The 19,484-nt window shown below is 48.7% G+C and overlaps 1 protein-coding gene across 2 annotated transcripts in view; it reads left to right on the top strand.

Annotated features, from left to right (window-relative positions):
• LOC135263903 (collagen alpha-1(XXVI) chain) overlaps nt 1-19,484 on the top strand; it is a 55,630-nt gene that overhangs the window by 25,505 nt on the left and 10,641 nt on the right. For both annotated transcript variants that reach the window (XM_064352366.1, XM_064352367.1), the window contains exons 4-7: nt 12,658-12,719; nt 13,348-13,474; nt 15,903-16,019; nt 16,415-16,543. In XM_064352366.1, coding sequence (XP_064208436.1) covers nt 12,658-12,719; nt 13,348-13,474; nt 15,903-16,019; nt 16,415-16,543 — 435 coding nt within the window. The remainder of the gene's footprint in view (nt 1-12,657; nt 12,720-13,347; nt 13,475-15,902; nt 16,020-16,414; nt 16,544-19,484) is intronic.

Here is a 19,484-nt window from a genome sequence, read left to right as displayed (position 1 = left end):
ACCCCCTTTTCCTGTGGCACTGTTCCGATTGCTATCTCTGCGCTAGAGCTGATACCTATTTGCCCGTGTCCAAACCAGTTAATGTCCGATGGAGAAGGAGCCAAAATTTGGGCCGTGCCAGGACCCCCTTCCCGTTGCACCTCACCTTCCCCGAATGTGGCGGGGTGCCTGTCCTGAACGGTATCGCTCCAAACTAACACTCACCTGCGCGTGCTATCGCTCCTCAAGCACATTTGGCCTGAGGTTTAACTGCTTTTTCTAAGTATGATTGATTGCATGGACCATGGAAATATGTCAGGCCTCATTATTTTATTGGATGCCCTTCATTTGTTGCTGATGTTATGGAATTCCTAATAGAAACGTGCATTTTTCTAGTGTGGCGTAACATATAAAACAAATATGCCCACGTCTGATGTTTCAACAGTTTTCCGTGCTTATTTTTCAGGATTATTGAAATAGTTGTCATAAATCTGTCGTAAAATTAATCTTTTGTTTACTTGGACTTCATATTTCTGAATTAAAATGTTATTCTTTCTTTTTTTCTTTTCTTTTTTTTTACAAAAGCCTTTTCAGGACAGGGTTTGTATAGTTCTCTCATCTGTTTGTATTTGTAGTTCAAAATCCATGATTAAAACAAAAAATCCATAGCGATAGCATCAAGCTCAATAACACTCTAGCGTGCCTAATCTTTTCTCCTTGCAGGTCTGTCGGTCAAACCAGGTGTAAAAGGTCATATAAAAACTTTCACAGCCGTAAGGGCTTCTGGTTTGCATTAAAGCAGTTGAGTAATGACTCCATTGAACCTTGACCCTTGATTTTAGCCTTGTTTAGTGACAAAAAATTTGGCTTTGACAGTAGCTTCATAATATATCGTGCAACATTGGAGTTCCTGAACTCAATTAACGAACACGTACGCTACAATCAGGGCCTTGGGTATGAACTCTATGCTTTTGAAGCATGCCGTTGTTACATGTGCTCCACTGATTATTTCACACATGTTTGGGTTAATAGACCACCCCCCCACCCCCCCCGTCCACTGAAATGCCTTACTTTATTGCGTGCACCTGTACTCCATAGACTCACGGTTTAAGAACTGTTGGGGTGGCCCCGTCTTTCTTGTGTTTGTGCTTGTGCTGACAAGTGAAGTGTGTCACAAACTAGTGTCACAAACTAGTATGTGCCTACAAACTGACTTTACAAAGAATTTACATAAAGGCAATTAGCAGCTGCTCTTAACCTAACCCTAACCCCAGGTCATCACATTAAGGAAGTATGACCAATATTTACAGAAAAAAAAATCTGTGATCTCTCTGTTCATGACACCATCTGAAATTAAACTATTTGCACGGTAATAAAGTAGCCTATTTCTGTTGTTCAATTCTCTCATTGGTATGGTCCAATGTGTGTACTTGTTGAACTTATCTATTTTCCGTCTGGTTCTTTGGGACTGCTTGCCCCTGGTTACGCTGTGCTGTTGTGCAGTGTAAGTGGATCCGCTGGATCAGTGGGTGCCGATTGTTCCCCTAATGTCAAAGTTAAGTCAATGTGGGTCAGCCCAAAAATGTAGGGTCTGCATGTTCCAGTTGTCTGGACTCTATAATTCTATTGGATTTTCCTGCACGCCTGCTGGTGCTAAATCTCTCTCAAAGGGCAAACGAACAGGTGTTCTGCCCCCCTGTTGACTGCCCCTGACCCTGTCGTATCCGATGCCGGCTCTCCTGGTCTGGGTCCACCTGTGGCCGTCCCGCGGTCCGTGGAGTTCGGCTCCGATCAGTTTCTCCGTCGAACAGCTGCGCTTGCCGGGGAAATATATCCCAGATGCCCCGGCGCCCCTCCCTCCCAGCAGGCCTTATGTTTTATGTACGGCAGTAAGACATCATCGTTAAAACGCCGCCCCGGAATTCTTCTCCGGATTCCGCCGATGATGTCATCACGGACTGTCGCGTTCCCATTCCTCAAGCGAAGGTGGGCACCCCGTAGAACAGAGCGGGTTTTTTAACTGGTGTCGATTCGCTTCCTGACGCAGCTCGCGTTTTTAAAATACATTCAGCCCGGTGAAAGCCCACCTTGCGTGGTACCGCGAGCGAGCAGCGGGGAGCATGCAGGGGAAAGGTCGCGCGGCGGTATGTCACACGCGTACGACCCGCCGGGTATGGGGCGCGAGCGTCGCATGACGAGCTGCCATCGTTTATTTAGGGTCCGCAGCTGATTATCGGAAGGGAATGTCTTTTTATGGCCGGTTTCCTCTGCCCATGACTTTGACAGAGTGCGCGGTGTCATTCCTGGAGAGGGGTGATGGAGGGCGGTCGGGGGGGTGGGGGGGGGGCTTGGGGGGGCTTGGGGGGCAGCCAGACGGACGACAGGGACAGCTGACGGCTGATGGGAGGCAGCTGTGTAAACCGGCTCGCCCTTGACAGACAGCAGCCACATGTACCTTCCTCATGTGACAGCCCCTGACTGTAACGGGCAGTTTTGGGTCCGCTCACTTCCTGTGCGAGTGGCGTCGTACGTTCCCGTGGTGTCCGGGTGCGGGTTTGGAGCCTGGTCGGGACGGGACCGGACCGACGGGACGCTGCCTGCCCTCCAGTTCTGGGGCCGGCGCACAGCTGTCCCGGTTTGGCTCGGGGTTTGGTGGGAGGGGAGCCATGTATTCGCTCGCATTTTTGTCGTGAGAGCGGAGCGCGTTGTGTGGGCTAATGCAGCCTGGCGTACAGCACACACCCCCCCCAGACCAGACACCAGCTCATCGCTGAGCTATTGCCTAAAACCGCTTCGGTTAACGCCAGGGTCAAATAGGAAAACGATGCGTACGCCATTTTATTTAGACCCTCTCTCCAAGAACAAATCGTGCAGGAGGTCTGCATGTCACAACACAGCAAACATGAGGTGCTCAGCACCTTTCGAGGAGACTTTCTGTGGTCTTTTTCAGTCGTTGATATGCAGTGGAGTGTAACGTGTGCAGTGTGGAGCTGAGGGGAAGCCGTTATTCCGTCACTGAAACTGTGACACGTACAGTTGTTCACTTTCACAAGTTGAATTGCAAAAGTCTTGTTGGGTGCTTGGAGATAAACAGGCCTTGTTCTCTCCAGCCACACACGGTAGTATTGCACGCAGTCGTGATTTATATTCCTATATTCCTATACCGTGTGCACGTTAGCGGCTCTGGCGGACATGAACAGTAAGTATGACTCACTGATAAGGGGGGGGGGGGGGGGTTGAGGGGACTCTGTAAAGGTTTCTGACTTCACCCAAGCTGGGTTCCTCACGGTGCCAGTCAGTGTTGTTTCATTTGTGCACGCTCGAGCCCCAGGGCTTATCTGAGCTGGTCTCCCCTGGGCTCCTCTCACACCGCTAAGCCGCCAGCGAGGTGCATCGTGGGAAATTTCGCAGCGGCAGGTGTGCCTGCAGACAGTCAATGTCGCCCCTCCCCGCTAGTAAATCTGTCCGGTGACTCGGGTCAGGGGTGCAGCCAGCGCCTCCCCGGGTACTGGTGGAATTCCGACTGGAACCCCCCCCACCCTCCGTCTGACTGGGGGGAGCCGAAATTAGCGGCGGGACAAAGTGCGCCGTCTGGTTACCGGGCCGTCTGGCGGCCGGGCGCTTAATCAGCCCGCATTCCCCCCCCCTAAATAATCCCGTTACCCCAGAAACCGCAGCCGCGTCGCCGCGAGGCCTCCGGGAGCAACTGTCTGAAAGGCGATGCCGCGCCCCCCGCCCCCCCCCCCGGACAGCTGGGCGGTCACGCTGCGCCGAACCCCGAACCCGAACCCCGAACCCTTTGGATGTTTCAGACCCCCTGATTGCTCTCATACGGTCGCGTGCAAAAATAGCGACATTTACTCTTTTAATTGCCGGAGTAATTTTAATTCCTCGCCAGCGGCCCGTAAACAAAGAGCTTCTGCCGATATTACATTACATTACAGGCATTTAGCCGACACTCTTAACCACAACTTACACAACTTTTTACATAGCATCTACATTGCATCCATTTATACAGCTGGATATACTGTATACTGAAGCAATGCAGGTTAAGTACAACAGCAGTGTCCTACCTGGGAATCGAACCTGTAACCTTTAGGTTTCAAGACCAGTTCTTTACCCATTATACTACACTGCCGCCCACGCGATATAATGGCAGATTGACAACTTTTTATTTGGCAAACGGTTTGCCATTCCCCCAAAAAATTGCCTGTGTGCGGACATACAAGTTCTGCTTTACATGGAGTGCAGAACATTACACAGAGGGTCCTGCAGGAAAACCTGTGAAAATGACAGGATTCACTCCTTACCATAACATGAGGTCTCAGTTGCTTGAGATGTGTAATTACATTCAGGCCTTTGGACATTTTCGGGTTTTTTTAATTCCCCAGAAGGCCTCTCGGTTGATGGCAGCGCTAATGCTCCGTCCTTGGAGGGGAGGCATCTCACTTAACCAATCAATGAAATGTTGGCTCCAATTATGCGTGTTGCCTGGAGACAAATCGCTCCAGAGACATTACAGCAGATCCTGCCAGGTCAGTAGTTAACTGCCTAGTCATTGTTAGCCCCATATTCAGGGAATGGGTAAGAGTGTTTGAAATGCTCATAATATCTTCATTCATTCATTCATTGGTTTGGCTATAAATAGCTGTACGAAATGAGTGTAGTACCTAATCGAACCTGTGTTTTGTAGTTTTTTCAATGACCATGATGTGCACTTTTGTACGTCGCTTTGGATGAAAGCGTCTGCTAATTGAATGTAATGTAATGTTTGTTTGTTTATTCATTCAGAAAATAAAAGGCGTATAGTAGAACCATATGCAATGCTGCCTTTTCTGCAGGCTTTCCAACTGCTTTATAAGGTTGTTGTAATACAAGCGTTGCTAAGAAACAAATGTCCCATGTATGTAAAAAGTTAAGTTCTGCTGGAAAATAATATCATTTTCAGTGCCAGGAGATTTATGTATAGCAGTGTGCTTGTAACAAATAAGCCTGCAAAATCTATTTGTAGATTTGGGGGGTTTTTTTCTATGTGTTTTTTTTTCTTCTGAGATACAGAACCAGGGCATTACTTATAACACTGCTGATGACACTAACAGAGGAATGAAAGCGTTGTTAGGTGAAATTGGTGAGAGAGAGGTGAACGTCTCCTCAAAATGGGTGATGTGGGTACTGGTATTCAAACATCTCGCACGGTTTTTGTAGCAGAACAAGAAATTTGGGTTTTTCCCCAGCAACGGGAGCTCCAACGTGTGTGGGTTTGCATGCAGGACATGGATGGCATTTTGGATCTTCCACTGAGGGTCAGTAAGGGGTCCCAGGATAGCACCATTGATTTTTCGGAGGGTGGCTAGGAAGGATTTATCTAGATGATATTTGGAGCGTGTTAATTTCGTTGGATATGGAAGTTCTCTCTCCGCTGTGGTGTGTCGAACTCGCCACCTCTGATTGGAGCTCCTCCTGTTAAGGTCATAATTCATTCGGAGAGGCAATTAATTGGCCATCGGATTATTTGCAGGACGCATCCCTGGAATTTGGGAAACGTATCTGTCTCACGTTATAGTGTTAACCTGGTCAGGCTCATGGTGCCGTAAGGTTAGGAGACTACCAATTATGTGTGGATGGCTAATGGTGCAGCATAACTCTTGTCTGCCCCCCCAGTCAGGGAAGATGTGTGAGCAGGTGTGTGTGTGTGTGTGCAGCAGGATCCATTTCTAGACTTCCATGATTTTAAGGAGTCATTGTGACAAACAGCCAAACCGCAAATATGATACAGCATGATGGCATTGAAGGATGTACATATTGTTATGTACATTCTTGTTGATAAATATGTGTCTGTCTGTAGATAAATGTTTTCTTGTCCGCAGCTTTGCATGTCCGGGTGTGTCCCACGAGTGCAGTGAGTTTATCTGTGTGCGTTTGGATCTATAGACAGTGAGTAAGGCTGCACCCCAGTCTCTGGGCCTTTTATGAGTGTACGTCTGTTGCTGTATTTAGACCTGTGTGGGGGACAGGTCTGTGTTTAAGACAGCAACTGTCCCTCTAAACTTGCAGCCTTTTGTGTCCCCTGGGGGTTTGCCGGTGAAGTTTTCAGATGGTCCCCCATTTGCCCGCCCCTCCCCCCATCTGGAAGATACGTTAGGTCGACCAGGTCTGCGATGTCCATTGTCTTCAGATCGTGTCTCGTGGCCTTTTATTGCAGACTCCTTAAGGGAGCGTCTGAAATTTATCGCTATTTTTGTGCCGTCTAACGATCTAAAGGTGCCTCTCACCCAGTGGTCTACTTCACGCTGCTTGTAAAGAGCAGACAGGTCTTGCCAGGATGTCTTAATTCCACCCTGCCGCATATTTCTTAAAATCTGGGTCCAATTCCCTTGTCCAAGCAGCAGGATCCACTCTGTTCTTTAGTGATGTCATCGAAGGAGCTCTCCTCCAACTGACCAGCCGTAGCTCAGAAGGTCACGGGCGCTTCAGGTGGTTGGGTCTTCAATCGCAGTCGGCAGAATCATCGGCTGACACGGGTTCCTGAAAAATTGCGCTCAATCACGGAAATCTCGGACACGTGTGCGCGCCGTAGCGATTGCAGGTTTCGGGCTCGAGTGCCTCTTTGATGTATGTGTGTCCTGGTGCGGCGAAAGGGAGGAGAGACGCGTGGGGAGAGAGCTCGAGAGCCGGGGAGCATTTGTCCATTTGTGACAGGTGTTGTCCACGAGGCCTTCCGGGCGCGCTCCTTTCGCTCATCGGTCCGCGCTCTCCCTCGCAGGAGTGAGCGAGACCCGCCGCCGGAATTTTCGATTTGACCTTTTTTCTGGCATCTGTGAGCCGTGCCTGTTTCACAGATGGGGTCTCCGAAAAGCGCCACAGACTGCGGTGTTCCCTGTCTCTATAAAGCAGGGGTGCACATCGAGGGCCGACCCTGCTCTTAATTGTTTATTTAGCTCCATCGTGTCTAGATTCGTCGTTTGTATACGCACCAGCTAGAACCACAGACAGGGTGTGTGGTAAATATTTTACTCTGCTCAAGTACAGGCGGGAGTCAGCGTGGTTTATAGAAAGCTGTAAGAAAGTACTGACTGGCCCTCCAGACTGACTGGAGTCAGGCACCCCTGCTTTTAAAGCTTTCTTATACTGTACTATACTTTAGGTAATAGTAGTAAGTAATAAATTCTGAAATTAGTTCGTTTTTTTTTAAGTTTGTGTGCAGGGTTATTTTGGGAGGGTTTGAAGATGTGACTGAATTCTTCCTATGAGGAACCTGAGATGCAGTGGAATGTAAGACGGGGTGGTTGGGGCAGGGTGGGGGGTGGGGGGGGGGGGTTATGGGGGTCACGAACCGGGTGACAGTTTGTCCGCCAGTCTGTCAGTCTCGCCGGGGACGTGCAGATGGGATTTCAGTGAAACGGTTTCATTTTGTTTCTCTTTGGTATCGCCTTTCTCCGGCATCCAGTAGCCCGAGCACCTCCGGGTCAGGGTGCGGATGTGGTTTCCCCTCAGGGATGTGAAAACGTCTTTATGAGGTCAGGCAGTCTCTGGTCTTTCTCTTTATTTATTTATTTATTTTTGTTTTTTTGCCATTTGGGTCACATACAATTTGACAGACAGGCAATATGTGTATATATATATATATATATATATATATATATGTGTGTGTGTATAGCTTGTTCTGTTCGGGGTCGTCTGCAATTTCCTATCCTTGGCCTTGGCCCTGCAGACAGGAATTCAAACCCTAATGTGGCAGGGAGGCAGAGCTGTGAGATGCCCCCCCCCCAATTTGTACAAACAAACCCCCATTTTGTGTCCCCATCCAACCCGTGCCAAAAAGCTATTTAAATAAAATATGAAGCAATATGTATTACTCATAAATATATGTAGAGAAGCAATGTTTTTGGAATATATGAGAACATATATTCACAACAACTGATATTTATTGTATGAAATATTTATGGACGTTGCACAAGACTGTGTGTTTTTTCACGGTACAGCGGAAACGGTAAAGGTATGCGGAATGTACAATTAACTGCCTGCATGGATGGTTTGCCTTTTTCCTGTTTTTTTTTTTTTTTTTTTTTGCAGTGGTAGTGTTTTAAGTCTTAATTTATCTGGTCTGATGACAGTTTGCAGTTTGAAACTCAACATTCCCAAGCAAATTTACCACAAAGTCTAGAGTAATTTCTCTTGCCTGTAAACTGTGTGTGTGTGCTGTGGTGGTTCATGGTTTATTTCTATGTTTGTGTGTGTGTGTGTGTGTGTGTGTGTGTGTGTGTGTGTATGTGTAGAGTACTGTCAGAGACCACCCTTACGCTTCATGTTATTTACTTACTCCAGTAAGTAAAAACAGCCGTTCATTTCCAGTTATTTATTTTCCAGTGACAGAAGGCAATGCAGAAAACATATATTTAACATAGAATTACACAACAACTTCTACAACTGTGTACACTATTAAATCTTTCAGTATTTAGTGTGTCTACCCTTTGCTTTTATTACAGCTTCCATTTTTTTATAGGGAGACCTGCTTTCAGTTTTTCAAAAAAAAATCTGCAGGGATGTTTTTCCGTGTTTTTTTGTAAGCAGCTCCAAAGTTCAGTCTTAGTATTGGTTGTATTTTCTGCTTCTTCTTGATCCAAGTAATCCCAAACACGTTCAGAGATGGTGAGGTCTGGTCGAGCGGTGGCCAGTCCACTGTTCTGAGAACACCAGGAGCTTGATTGTCTTAGCAGCGTACTTGGGCTCATTATCTTGCTGTAGAATGAATTTGCTCCAAATCAAACATTATCCAGAGGGCCTTGCATGTTATGTTAAGATTTGTTTGTATTTATCAGCATTCATGATGCCTTCAGTCAAAACCAAATCACCAACTCCAGATTTTGTTATACAACCCCAAATCTGTAGTGATCCTTCACCATGCTAAGCTAATGGTTGTAGACATAGTTTCAGGAGTCTTCCATACTGCTGTGTACTGCCATCTTTTACTTCAGAAAATCTGAGATTTAGACTCAGTGGTCTAAAACCTTTTCTGCTCCATCCTTCCATAGCAAGAAATGGCGAAAAAACTGTCATCATGGTTACCACAGCAACCAACCCATACATAGGCTGGGAGGAATCCTGTCCGGCCAAGTGTTGACAGCGATGCCGGTTTGTGTTAAGCCGCAGTTGTGTGAAGAGAGGGGGACTGCTGTTCTTTTGAAAGTGACATCATTATCAGGAGCACGTAGGTGTGCTCTCTGCAAGTGATGACTCAAATTACTGTGCTTTTATCTTGGCAATGGATAGCATAGCTGTACTTAAGCAATTTAAAATGAGCATATGCATGTTTTAAGTATTCAGGGAAGATTAGTCATGAAGTGTTTATAAAAATATCCAACCCACTCCAAGACGATTCCTAGTACTTTCTGCCCTCAAACAATCTATGAATAGTTTTCCAACACCTAAACCATATACTATGCAATTTGTGTACATAGTGCTTGTGGTCACAATATATCTGTGGCATTTCGCAGGCTGATAGTTAGATACTTTTCCCACCGAAAACTTTCCCTGGATGTGATCATTTCAGAGACCAGTCCAAGCCAGTCCCTGGTGGAACTTCCAGCTTGGTTCCAGCCTGGCTTTAAGCTGGCCCAGCTGCTTTCAAGCTGGTTTGGAGATGGTTTGGCCAAGCTGGCAACAAGATGGTTGAGTCAGCAACCATGCTGGCAAGACCAGGTCCAGCTGGTGGGCCAGCATGGTTCAGACAACAGACCATCACCGATGTCCAGATGGTGTCCAGCTGGGGCAGAAGCTGGTCCCAACTAGATTCCATCTTAGACTGGTAGCTGAAATTTCAACCAGAGGTGGCTTTTTAAAAATTTTGTTGAAATGTTAAAAAGAAATAGAATTCAGGGAGTCAAACAGTCCTTGTTTTTTTGCACAGTTAAAACTACCAGGTTTTAACTGTGTAAAAAAAATGGTTTTAGACCAGTCTAAGTGTGTGCACACGCATGTGTAAACTAAACTGCTGAATGAACATGTTTCCAGCGCGCAGATGACTAGACTCTGAACTGCCTCTTGGGAACTGAATGATCGTCAATACTGTTAAATACTAGTGAGGCACCCCCCCCCCCCAACCACTACAGTAACACATGTTTTACAGATGTGCGGTATCTGTTTTGGCAATCTGTCTGACCCCGTCGAGCCTGCTCTCCGTCGCCGCGCAGGACGCACATCTGGAGTACGGCACACCTGGGGCTGGGTACAGCACGTGGGGAGTGGCACAGGCTCGGAATCGCGATACGCCATCTTGTCTGCCCTAACTCCCACGTTACTGTGTAACAGAGCCATGACTCAGTCTCTCAGCCCTGCGGTACTGGCCTACGCTGCTGACCCGAACCTCCTCGGTTTAACAGGGACGAGGGCACCGTGCTGTAACTTCTCGTTTCTCATACGTCCGTTGTCATGGTGCGGACGGCGGGCTTCCTGTCTTTGTCCTGAGACGCCTCTGACGGACAGCTTCACGCGTCCCACGTCTTCCTCGCGTACCGCGAGACGCTTGGAGGACTCTGCTGCTACGTGCTGTAAACATGGCCTTCACACGCCTACCAGGGACAGCAGCTGTGAGTGTGACTAAACCAAAACCCCCTGGTCCCGCGGTGTGAGTTCACCACAGCGGAATGTGGCTCGCTTTCGCCAAAACACTCAAAACACACCACTCTGTGGTTGGATACCAAACCCCCCCCCCCCCCTTTATTTTATTGAGCCCGGAGCCCGTGTTATTTGTGTCTCTGGCCTTGGCAGTGTGTGACATCAGCACTGGCTGCCACATGTCACTCAGCCAGGGAGGCAGAGAACACTCCGGTGGACCGAACCCAGAACCAGAACCAAGGCTGGCCTCATTAGTGCAGCTCGAAAAAAGAAAAAAAAACACCTGTGGTGTGATGTCATAGCCATCCATCAACATCTTGGGAAAAATACAATCTGACGAAAGATATATTCTGCCTGACTGGTTAGAGGGCACCTCGGGTTTTCCGCTGAGACAGAATTTAGATCCAGAGAAAAGTTTTGTTTGGATACACGTTCTCCCTGGCCTCGCTCAGGGGTAGGTGGAGCGTACCATGTCAGGTCAGGGGTGCTCAACATGGCAATTAGAGTATTTATTTAACCCTTTAACGGTGTGAGATCACAAATATGTGATTAGAACATTCTAAAATGAACATTCTAATGCTGATGTAACGATCATCACTGGTAACAGAAGACAGTGGCATTCTAGAACACTGACATTCAAAAAAACGTACTCTTCGAAGGGTTGAACGTGCCCCATCCCTGGACCCATTTCAGCAGGTCATTTAGAGGTCAGCTACTCCTGACTCAGCCTACCGGCTGTTCATAATGGATCACTAATTTTTTCCTGCCTGCATGTAATTTGTTATGAGTGGCTATTTTGGAAGCTTGATTTTAAAAACTAACATGTCAAACTGAGGGAGATAATTATGCATGATTAAGCTGCTGCTAGACAATAATTTCTGCAATTATTACTGCTTTTTCAGTAATGCAAAAAACACAGAGAAAATCCAAGGCTTTTTAATGCCACAAAATCATGTGTATCTTTGTGGTTTAGCAGTCTGCACTCCACTAAATTGCCTAATGCTTATAATGAATCAGTCCCCCAGATTAGGACCATCACTTTGGTTTTGTCACTGCCAATGCCCCTGGGCTTTTACTGTTCAAATAATTCTTGACTTTTTTTGAGAGGCTCTATTTCAAGCCCCCGATTCAGCTTGGATGCATTTGCATAATTTCCTGTTTTGGTTGTTAAAGTCCTGGCGCCTTTTGACAGAAAACATGCCTGCTCATACGCAGGTGGAAAATTCAGGTTCCACTCACCTGGATTTGCTAATCAGCACTAATACTAAGTAGGAAATCAGCTGGCTGGAGTTCCTGGGTTTCTGAACGCTGGACTGAAGTTCATACGTTCTGACCCCTGGGCTTACCAGCTCTGATCCTACAGCAGTACCAAATGGCCTGTGACTACGTGGCCTCCCTTCATCGTCGCCATGGCGCCCTGGCACTCCCTTCCCTGATGACGTCATCGTCGCCCCGCCCCGCACACCCCGAGAGGCACGGCGCCGTCACGGCACCCTGGCACGGGACAGGGCCGGTCACGGTGCGGGTGCGGGCGAGGGCGAGGGCGGGCGCGGGGGTGTTTTTGGGGAAGGAGGCGATGCGTGAGAGGAGGCCGCCATGCAGCCATTGGCCGGAGGCGCATCTGCACGCACGCTGGGCAGCGCCAGTGGGCAGAAAGACGAGACGAAAATTTTACGCAGCGAGGGGGGGGGGCATGCCCCTGCTGTTCGCAGCCAACTCTCGTTCTGCCCTTTTCTACCCAGAAGGCACTGAGGCGGAGGGAGGGCTGCAGTCTGCGGAGCACGGCTCGGCTGCGTCTGCCCGTCGGCTGCTCCTCTGTCTCAGCCAATGAGAAGCCCTTTCATCCTGAAAGCCACATTAGGCACGAGTTAGGCGTAATCCCCTCCTCGAACTGAAATCAAAACAGTTTGTTCTGAAAGACGGAGGGGAATGAAGTTTCAATTATCTCGAAAGGGTGTTGAACTTCAGCCATCGAGCGCTTGGAAACTACACTGAATGACGTCTCTCCCTCCCTCTCTCTCTACCTCCCTCTCTCTCTCTCTCTCTCTCTCTCTCTCTCTGTAGAGTGTATGAACTGCACTGGCTATACCGGCATGAATGACAGACTGAGCCTCATTGAGTCGAAGGTAAGTCTTGCGCTGCACAAGTTCAGTTGGTCAGAGAATATTGAAATGTACTGTCTGTTCACACCGAAGCTTCTTGAAAGACGTAACCAAGCGACAAACCTCATCTCACCCCACCATCCACATAATACTTGTAGAGGAATATAAATAGCTTAACCACAGAGGGCAGGGATTGCTGTAGTTTGTCCAAAAAAAAAACGGCGTAAAGCCAGGTTGCACAGTAAGAATTTACTCAAAAGACAAGCCTTTTTTTCTGTACGGTTAGGCCAGGATACTTTTAAGGATTCTGTCAGAGGGCTGCACAGAAATACATTCATCGCTGCCAGTTGAAATAGCGATATGTAAGATATATATATATTTTAAGTAAAAAGGCAGTAGCTCTACACATTCAGAAGATTCTAAGGTTACAGCAGGCTGCCTTCATCAGTAACCATGAATGCAGTCTCTGGGTTCCTTTGATATAGCGTCCCTGTGTAACCCAAAGGGCTGAAATTAGAGCCTAATCCGTCACTGTGTGTGGAAATGTAATGAGAGGCCTGGCTGAGCTCTTTTCGGCAGATGCGAACGTCCCCCCTTTTCCTCTCGGGCCGGTCCCGTTCTAGCGCTCCTGCTGTTCTCGTTCTCGTCCCAGATTTTGTTGCTGGAAGCCGCCGGCCCGCCCCCTCCGTCGCTCCCCGTCCTCCCGGAGGGGTCGACGGACAATGAGGTGGACTCGCCCAAACCCACCCCCATCGGTCCCCCGGCCATCGGCCTACCGGGTGAGTCGGAGAGGGTCAGACATGGGGGGGGGTCAGAGGTCAATGTTTATTCTTCTGGAAGGGACCGTGGCTTCTTCACCGTGCAGAATGTGAGCCCCACCTGTCTGAATGTGGCACATTAAGTTTTCCTGCCTGCCAGGTGAGTCAGAGGGGTCAAAGGTCGATGTTTATTAAGAGTGCATTACGTTTCCCTGACTGAAGCGTTTTCTGTACTGTTATTTGCCGGCTCTTCATAAGCTGATGTAAGCAAGAAGTTGTCATTTCCTTCAAAACTGCTAGCATTGTGCCCAGTCATGCTGAGCCAAGCACAGCATGGACTACCTATTAGCTGTACGCTAACGGTCCATCGTCTCTGTAGTTCTTGGCCTCTCAGCATTTTGGGAAAAGGCAGTGCAGCTAATGGACGACGAGGCGAGAGACAGGGGGGGAAAGATGAGAAGGAGCTATTCAGAGAAGTCAGAAAAGTTGATGACTAGTCCTGCTGCCGTTGACTGCTGTTGTTCTGATTTGCTGAAGTGCTGGCATCTCGACAGCCATTGCTAACCGTGGCCTAGTAGGTGCTAGCTTGCTGGGTAGTGTGTAGATATATATTTCCTTGTACCAGATCCCACTTTTGCCTCATTGCGTGCGCAGTAATGTAATCACTTGGTCCGACCGACACTGAGCTCGCAGCACAGTGGCCATGTTAGGACACACCGCCCCTTCAGTAACTGCCGTTCTAAAGCCCCTCCCCCTAACCGGCGTCCTCGCTGTAGCGCGGCTCCTCCGGGACGACCACCCGCGGACGTTCTCCCGAACCGCTCTCTCACGGCCCGAGCCTCCCGACTGGGCCACGGGAGGTTGCCGAAAAGATAATTGAACGCAGGCGTCCAGACTCCTGGCCCGAAACAGCGAGCGCCGAGAGACGTCTGCGCGCCGCTGCGGCGCAGTCGTATAAATTAATATGGTTTGCAGGCGCGTGGATTCCCTCGATGAGACGCGGCGTAAAGCACGTGTTGCGCATCTGCGCGCTGTGTTTCTCATACGGCAGCGAGGCCCTGTCCCAGCCTTGGGCCGGATCCCGCAGCCTCGCTGATCTCTAACAGTAACGAGCGTTTTCTGTTCCCAGGATACATTCAGAGCCGCACGCACGCCTGTGTGTTTATTATACACTACGTTAATGAACACAAACACATGCGCACACACGCGCACACGCTGTCTCACACACACACACACACACACACACTCACACAAACAGGACTCAGAGAGAGAAGGTGTTTCCTCTGGTTCCCTGATATTTGCACTTGCGTTTCCTTTGTGCAAACAAGTTTGTTGTTTGTGTTGCCGTGCGAAGGGTAAGCCAGGAGAAACTTCCGGAAACGAACACCAGGGAAAGCGCTCTGGCGGGTTACACCAGCTGGTTATACCAGGTCTGCTGCAGGTTCGGAACCACAGTTGGACACGCTGTGCTGCAGGAGCGGCGTGCTCAGTTAGCTAGCAGGCGCTAACGAGGAGATGTCCCCGGCTGAGGAAGCAAATCAGACTTTTATTCAGGCTCCAGTGGGTGACGCCTGCTTCTGCAGCGGATGATCGCACGCTCAGCCGTGCTTCTGGACTGCTGTGCAAGTGCTCATCGATCGGCCGCAATGGCCGTATATGTATATCCACCCCATGTATACCCACCCTGGTACCTCTGCTGGGTTTAATGTGCCATACAACCCAGAGGGCAGAGAACAGTTCCAGTGGACTGTTTATTTCTAGCAACACTGTGAACGTAGTCAGCAAGCTGTTCATTTTCCAAAGAAAATAGTGCCCTTGAACAAAAGCAGACCGTCTCCTCATTTACATTAAGCCGTTTAGCAGAGGCTCTTACCCACAGTGACATGTGGAAGTGGTCAACATGCGGTCAAGTGCACCGCACTGTCAACTCTCCGCTCAGTTCAGACACCGTTGCTAGTAGCAACCCAAAGACACAAGTGCAAAATAGGAATGTGAGCAGTCATGCAATAATATGGATGCGGGTGCTGATGTCTTTTGTTGTGTTTTCCGTGTTCCTCTGCGTCTCACACAAACTACCATTCTGGGTCTGAACCAGAGGACCAATTAGCAGGTGGTTCTGTTCTGAGGGTTGTTGGGCTGCGTCTGCTTAAACTCTCTCTATATATTTGCCTCAGTTGTTCAAGGAGTTCTGTTTCAGTGTGAACAAATTTTAATGTGTCTTAAGTGGTTTTAATGCAAAGTCTGTTCTGCCAGCTCAAACAGGCTGAACTCTCTAAAGGCGGTTTGTACCAGAGGCAGATTTAGGCAAAGCTGTGCCTACTCAGCTCTCTTTATCTTTGAGATTTGTTGTCTTTCATTCACTCCCCCTGTTTTTGCTGCGTTGCTTGTTCTCGTTGCTGATGACTGTTCTCCTCGGTGACCTTCTGCCCAATGTGTCTGTTTATGGCAGGTGTTAGGGGGCCCCCAGGGCCAGCCGGGCCCCCTGGGACTCCTGGGTCAGTCGGGCCCCCTGGACCTTCAGGGGAGACGGGCCCCATAGGGAAGCCAGGGCCCATGGGCCCCAGAGGTGAGGCCCCTGCTGCCCCCCCCAGCCCCGCCATCGTTCCCCTGGCAACCGTCTTCTCCACATCCTGTCTGTTCCATTCCGTCATCTCAACTCTCCAAACATGATGTCACTGCAGAAATACAACAATGCGTCCCTCAGTCAGATCAGAGTTCCTGCGTTATTACTGTACATCTGTGCATTGTTAACGTTATAGAAATGTAGGTCAGGATTACATTCGCACCTCCTGCAGTGTGTGCGTGCATGTGTGCATGTATGTGTGTACGTGTGTGTGTGTGCGAGTGTGTGTTCACATCTCTAAGTTTGACCTAACTCGGCGTGTGTCTCATACATTTTTAACAACCCCTCTTCCTTTTGAAAGTTATTTCGATGCCGTTTTTTGTTGCCCCTTGTCACAGGGCCACGGGGGGAGACGGGTCTTCCCGGGGAGACGGGCCCACCAGGGCCTCCGGGACCCCCAGAGGACGGCTCCACCTTTGCCCTCAGGGGGGATGTGTTCGGACTGACCGCCAGGCAGCAAGCCATGGGTGAGTTCTGCACATCCAGGAAGACTGTGGCTCATCCTGTATCAATTAGCTGGTATTGAATCAGTGGTATGGAATTGAAAAAAACTCACAAAAAACAGTGCATTTGCTCAGGGAGACACAGGTTGGTTGTTGATGTGAACTTTTACCCCATCAGTTAGCCAACTGATTTTTTTTAAATTTTTAAACGTTGAACAGATTATTTATTTGTATTTTCGTTTACTCCCCTAATTTGAAATGGCCGGTGAAATCTGATGGACCCTCCCGTCACAGCAGTGTATTCAGTTAATGTAGGAGGGCGTGCACTAGTACTCACAGAAATGCGTCCGCCTGCCGCTTCTGTGCTGGACGGCTCCGCCATTCACCAGTCGTCCAGAGGAGGCGCTGTTGTGCCACCGCCAATGAGCCAGAGAATAAAATGCCCTTTTAGCTGAACCCTCCCCCCCTCTGGCGACTCTGTAGCCGATAGCGTATCACTCCGCCGCATTCCTGGAAGAGTCGGCCCCGGCCGGCGGTGAGGATTCATCCTTACCCAGATTATATCTGACAGCGTGTTTGAGCCCCCTGTCCGTCTGACTGACTGCTTCTCCTGTTTTCTTGTTGCTGGCGCTCTCCGGCGTACCTTTTAATTAGGCTTAAAAACCGACAGTCGTACGCGGCTCCCGCGTCCGGAGATTTATGTGGGAAACTGAGCGGCGGAGCTGCGCTAACGATAACCATGTGTCACCGCGGCGGGGGTCTCTGACTCCCTAATTACGGGAGAGAGGGAGCGGGAAGGGAACCGGATCCCACGCGTTATTAACCGGATAGCGGGGCCGGCGGAGAAACAAATGGGTCTGAGTCATAACGGCAGTGTGCTGTACAGCCTCGGCCTCGGGGAAGACGAGCAGCTCGCTGATGAGCGTTAGCGGGCTAGGATAGCGACGTGCACAGCACAATGTTTTACAGCTGAACTGACTGACTTTAGAGTGCGACTGGATGCATTCAGCTCTGAGATGAAGATGTGATCGCTGACACGGTAGTTTAGACTCCGTGCTCGTTGGGTTAGGTCTGAGCAATTTGATGAATTGCACCGCACGAAAGGAGGACCTTTCTGGAAGTTATCCGCCCTGATAAAATTTGCGGGAAATTTGGGGGGGGTGTCGTTTCACGAGCGGTAGTTTCCCGCGTCGACGCGTGCTTTTTTCCGGAAACATCGGCAACCCCACCCCCCACTCACCCCCCCCCCCCCGGCCTCGTCTGTGATCGAGGATTTTCGGGACGCGGGTATTCCTGATTTAATTTACGGGCTCTTCTCACACGGAAATTTCACGCCGTGTTGAGGCGGACGGCCTTGTGTGGTAATTTATGCCCAGTGTTTGGATAAGAACACCTCCGCGCACGAGATTACGACCGTCTCCGACGCTATGTCAGTTTGCAGATTTACGCACCGTAACGTAACAGTTTTTCATACAGTTTGGCGGGGGGTGGGGGTGTGGGGGGGGGGGTCGTATCAGTGTCCTAGAACCACATATTGAACTCAACGGACATTTTGATACGACCTGTCTTTACACCCAACGTGCTCACCTATAGCTCGCGCTCATAGGCTCTTAGGGCATCCGACTCCATGTTGCTGAGTCCATGTCCACCCCCCCGGTGTCCCATTTCAGGCCTCATTTTGGGAACAAAATCAGGCCAGAGTGGGAAGGACCTCCCGTTGCCTGTTAAAATGTATTTAAATAAGTGGGCTGATATCCCACAGGGGTATCCCATCCTCGGTCTTACCGTGCAGCCATAGTTCAGATGCTCTTGTGCTCAATTTGCCAACTAGTAAAGGAAACCCCCACCATATATTTGACCTAAGTGATAATCCAGGGCTCCCTTTGACAAAATGGTTGCATTTCAATCAGACAGAATGTCATGGAATTCCTTTTGGCTGATGTGTAACTGCTCTTGTCTGTGTTAATGTGGGAATGAGGGTCACAAATGTCCAGGCTTGGTAATAGCGCATTACAGCGTGCAATTAAAATGGACGCCAACTGTGATCGCAGATGTTTTTATCACTCCCAGGCTTAAGATAATCGTAGCCGTCTAACGTAGCTATCTAAGCACTTGTGAACTTCCTGTCTGATACACCCTATGTGAATGTGAATCACATTTGAAATCAAATCAGAGGAGTTGTGATAAGAAAAGCACATAAGCAGGGAGAGGCAAAGATTAGCTGTGATTTTTTGTGGACGATGAAAGGTCCTTTGACCTTATATGGAAGAGAAGAATGTATCGTTGTCACTGAAGACTTCCATACAATAAACCCATGTGAAGTAAAAAAAAAAAAAAAAGAAAATCCTAAAGACGTCTTCTTTATGGAAAAAAAATGTTTTGTCTAATTTTTTCCCCCCCAGATCGAATAAATGCTCCTTTCTCATGACAGTTTGTTATGGAGGCGTGCCAAAGATAACCAGCCTATTTTTAACCGTTCTGGATCGCTTGAGTACGACTCTGTTTTTGTTGGTCAAACCTTAACATCACAATCACAATTAGCAAATAAATAAATAAATTTAATAAAATAAGGTTTTTTTATTTTTTATTCTTTCCAGTCCTTTCCCCTTAAGCTGTTGTTTTGTGCACACGTTGTGTAGTTTGGTTCATGTGGTGCATTCAGATCTGGCTCGCACACATGTTGTGTAGTTTTGGTCATGTGGTGCATTCAGATCTGGCTCGCACACATGTTGTGTAGTTTTGGTCATGTGGTGCATTCAGATCTGGCTCGCACACATGTTGTGTAGTTTGGGTAATGTAGTGCAGCCAGTCAGATCTGGCTCGCTCACACGTTGTGTAGTTTGGGTAATGTAGTGCAGCCAGTCAAATCTGGCGTGCACACATGTTGTGTAGTTTGGGTAATGTAGTGCAGCCAGTCAGATCTGGCTCGCACACACGTTGTGTAGTTTGGGTCATGTGGTGCATT

This window comes from Anguilla rostrata, chromosome 9 (assembly GCF_018555375.3).
Source record: "Anguilla rostrata isolate EN2019 chromosome 9, ASM1855537v3, whole genome shotgun sequence".
In the NCBI taxonomy this organism is placed as follows: domain Eukaryota; kingdom Metazoa; phylum Chordata; class Actinopteri; order Anguilliformes; family Anguillidae; genus Anguilla; species Anguilla rostrata.
Note: the sequence above shows the minus strand (reverse complement) of the source record. Positions and strands in the feature narration are given on the sequence as shown.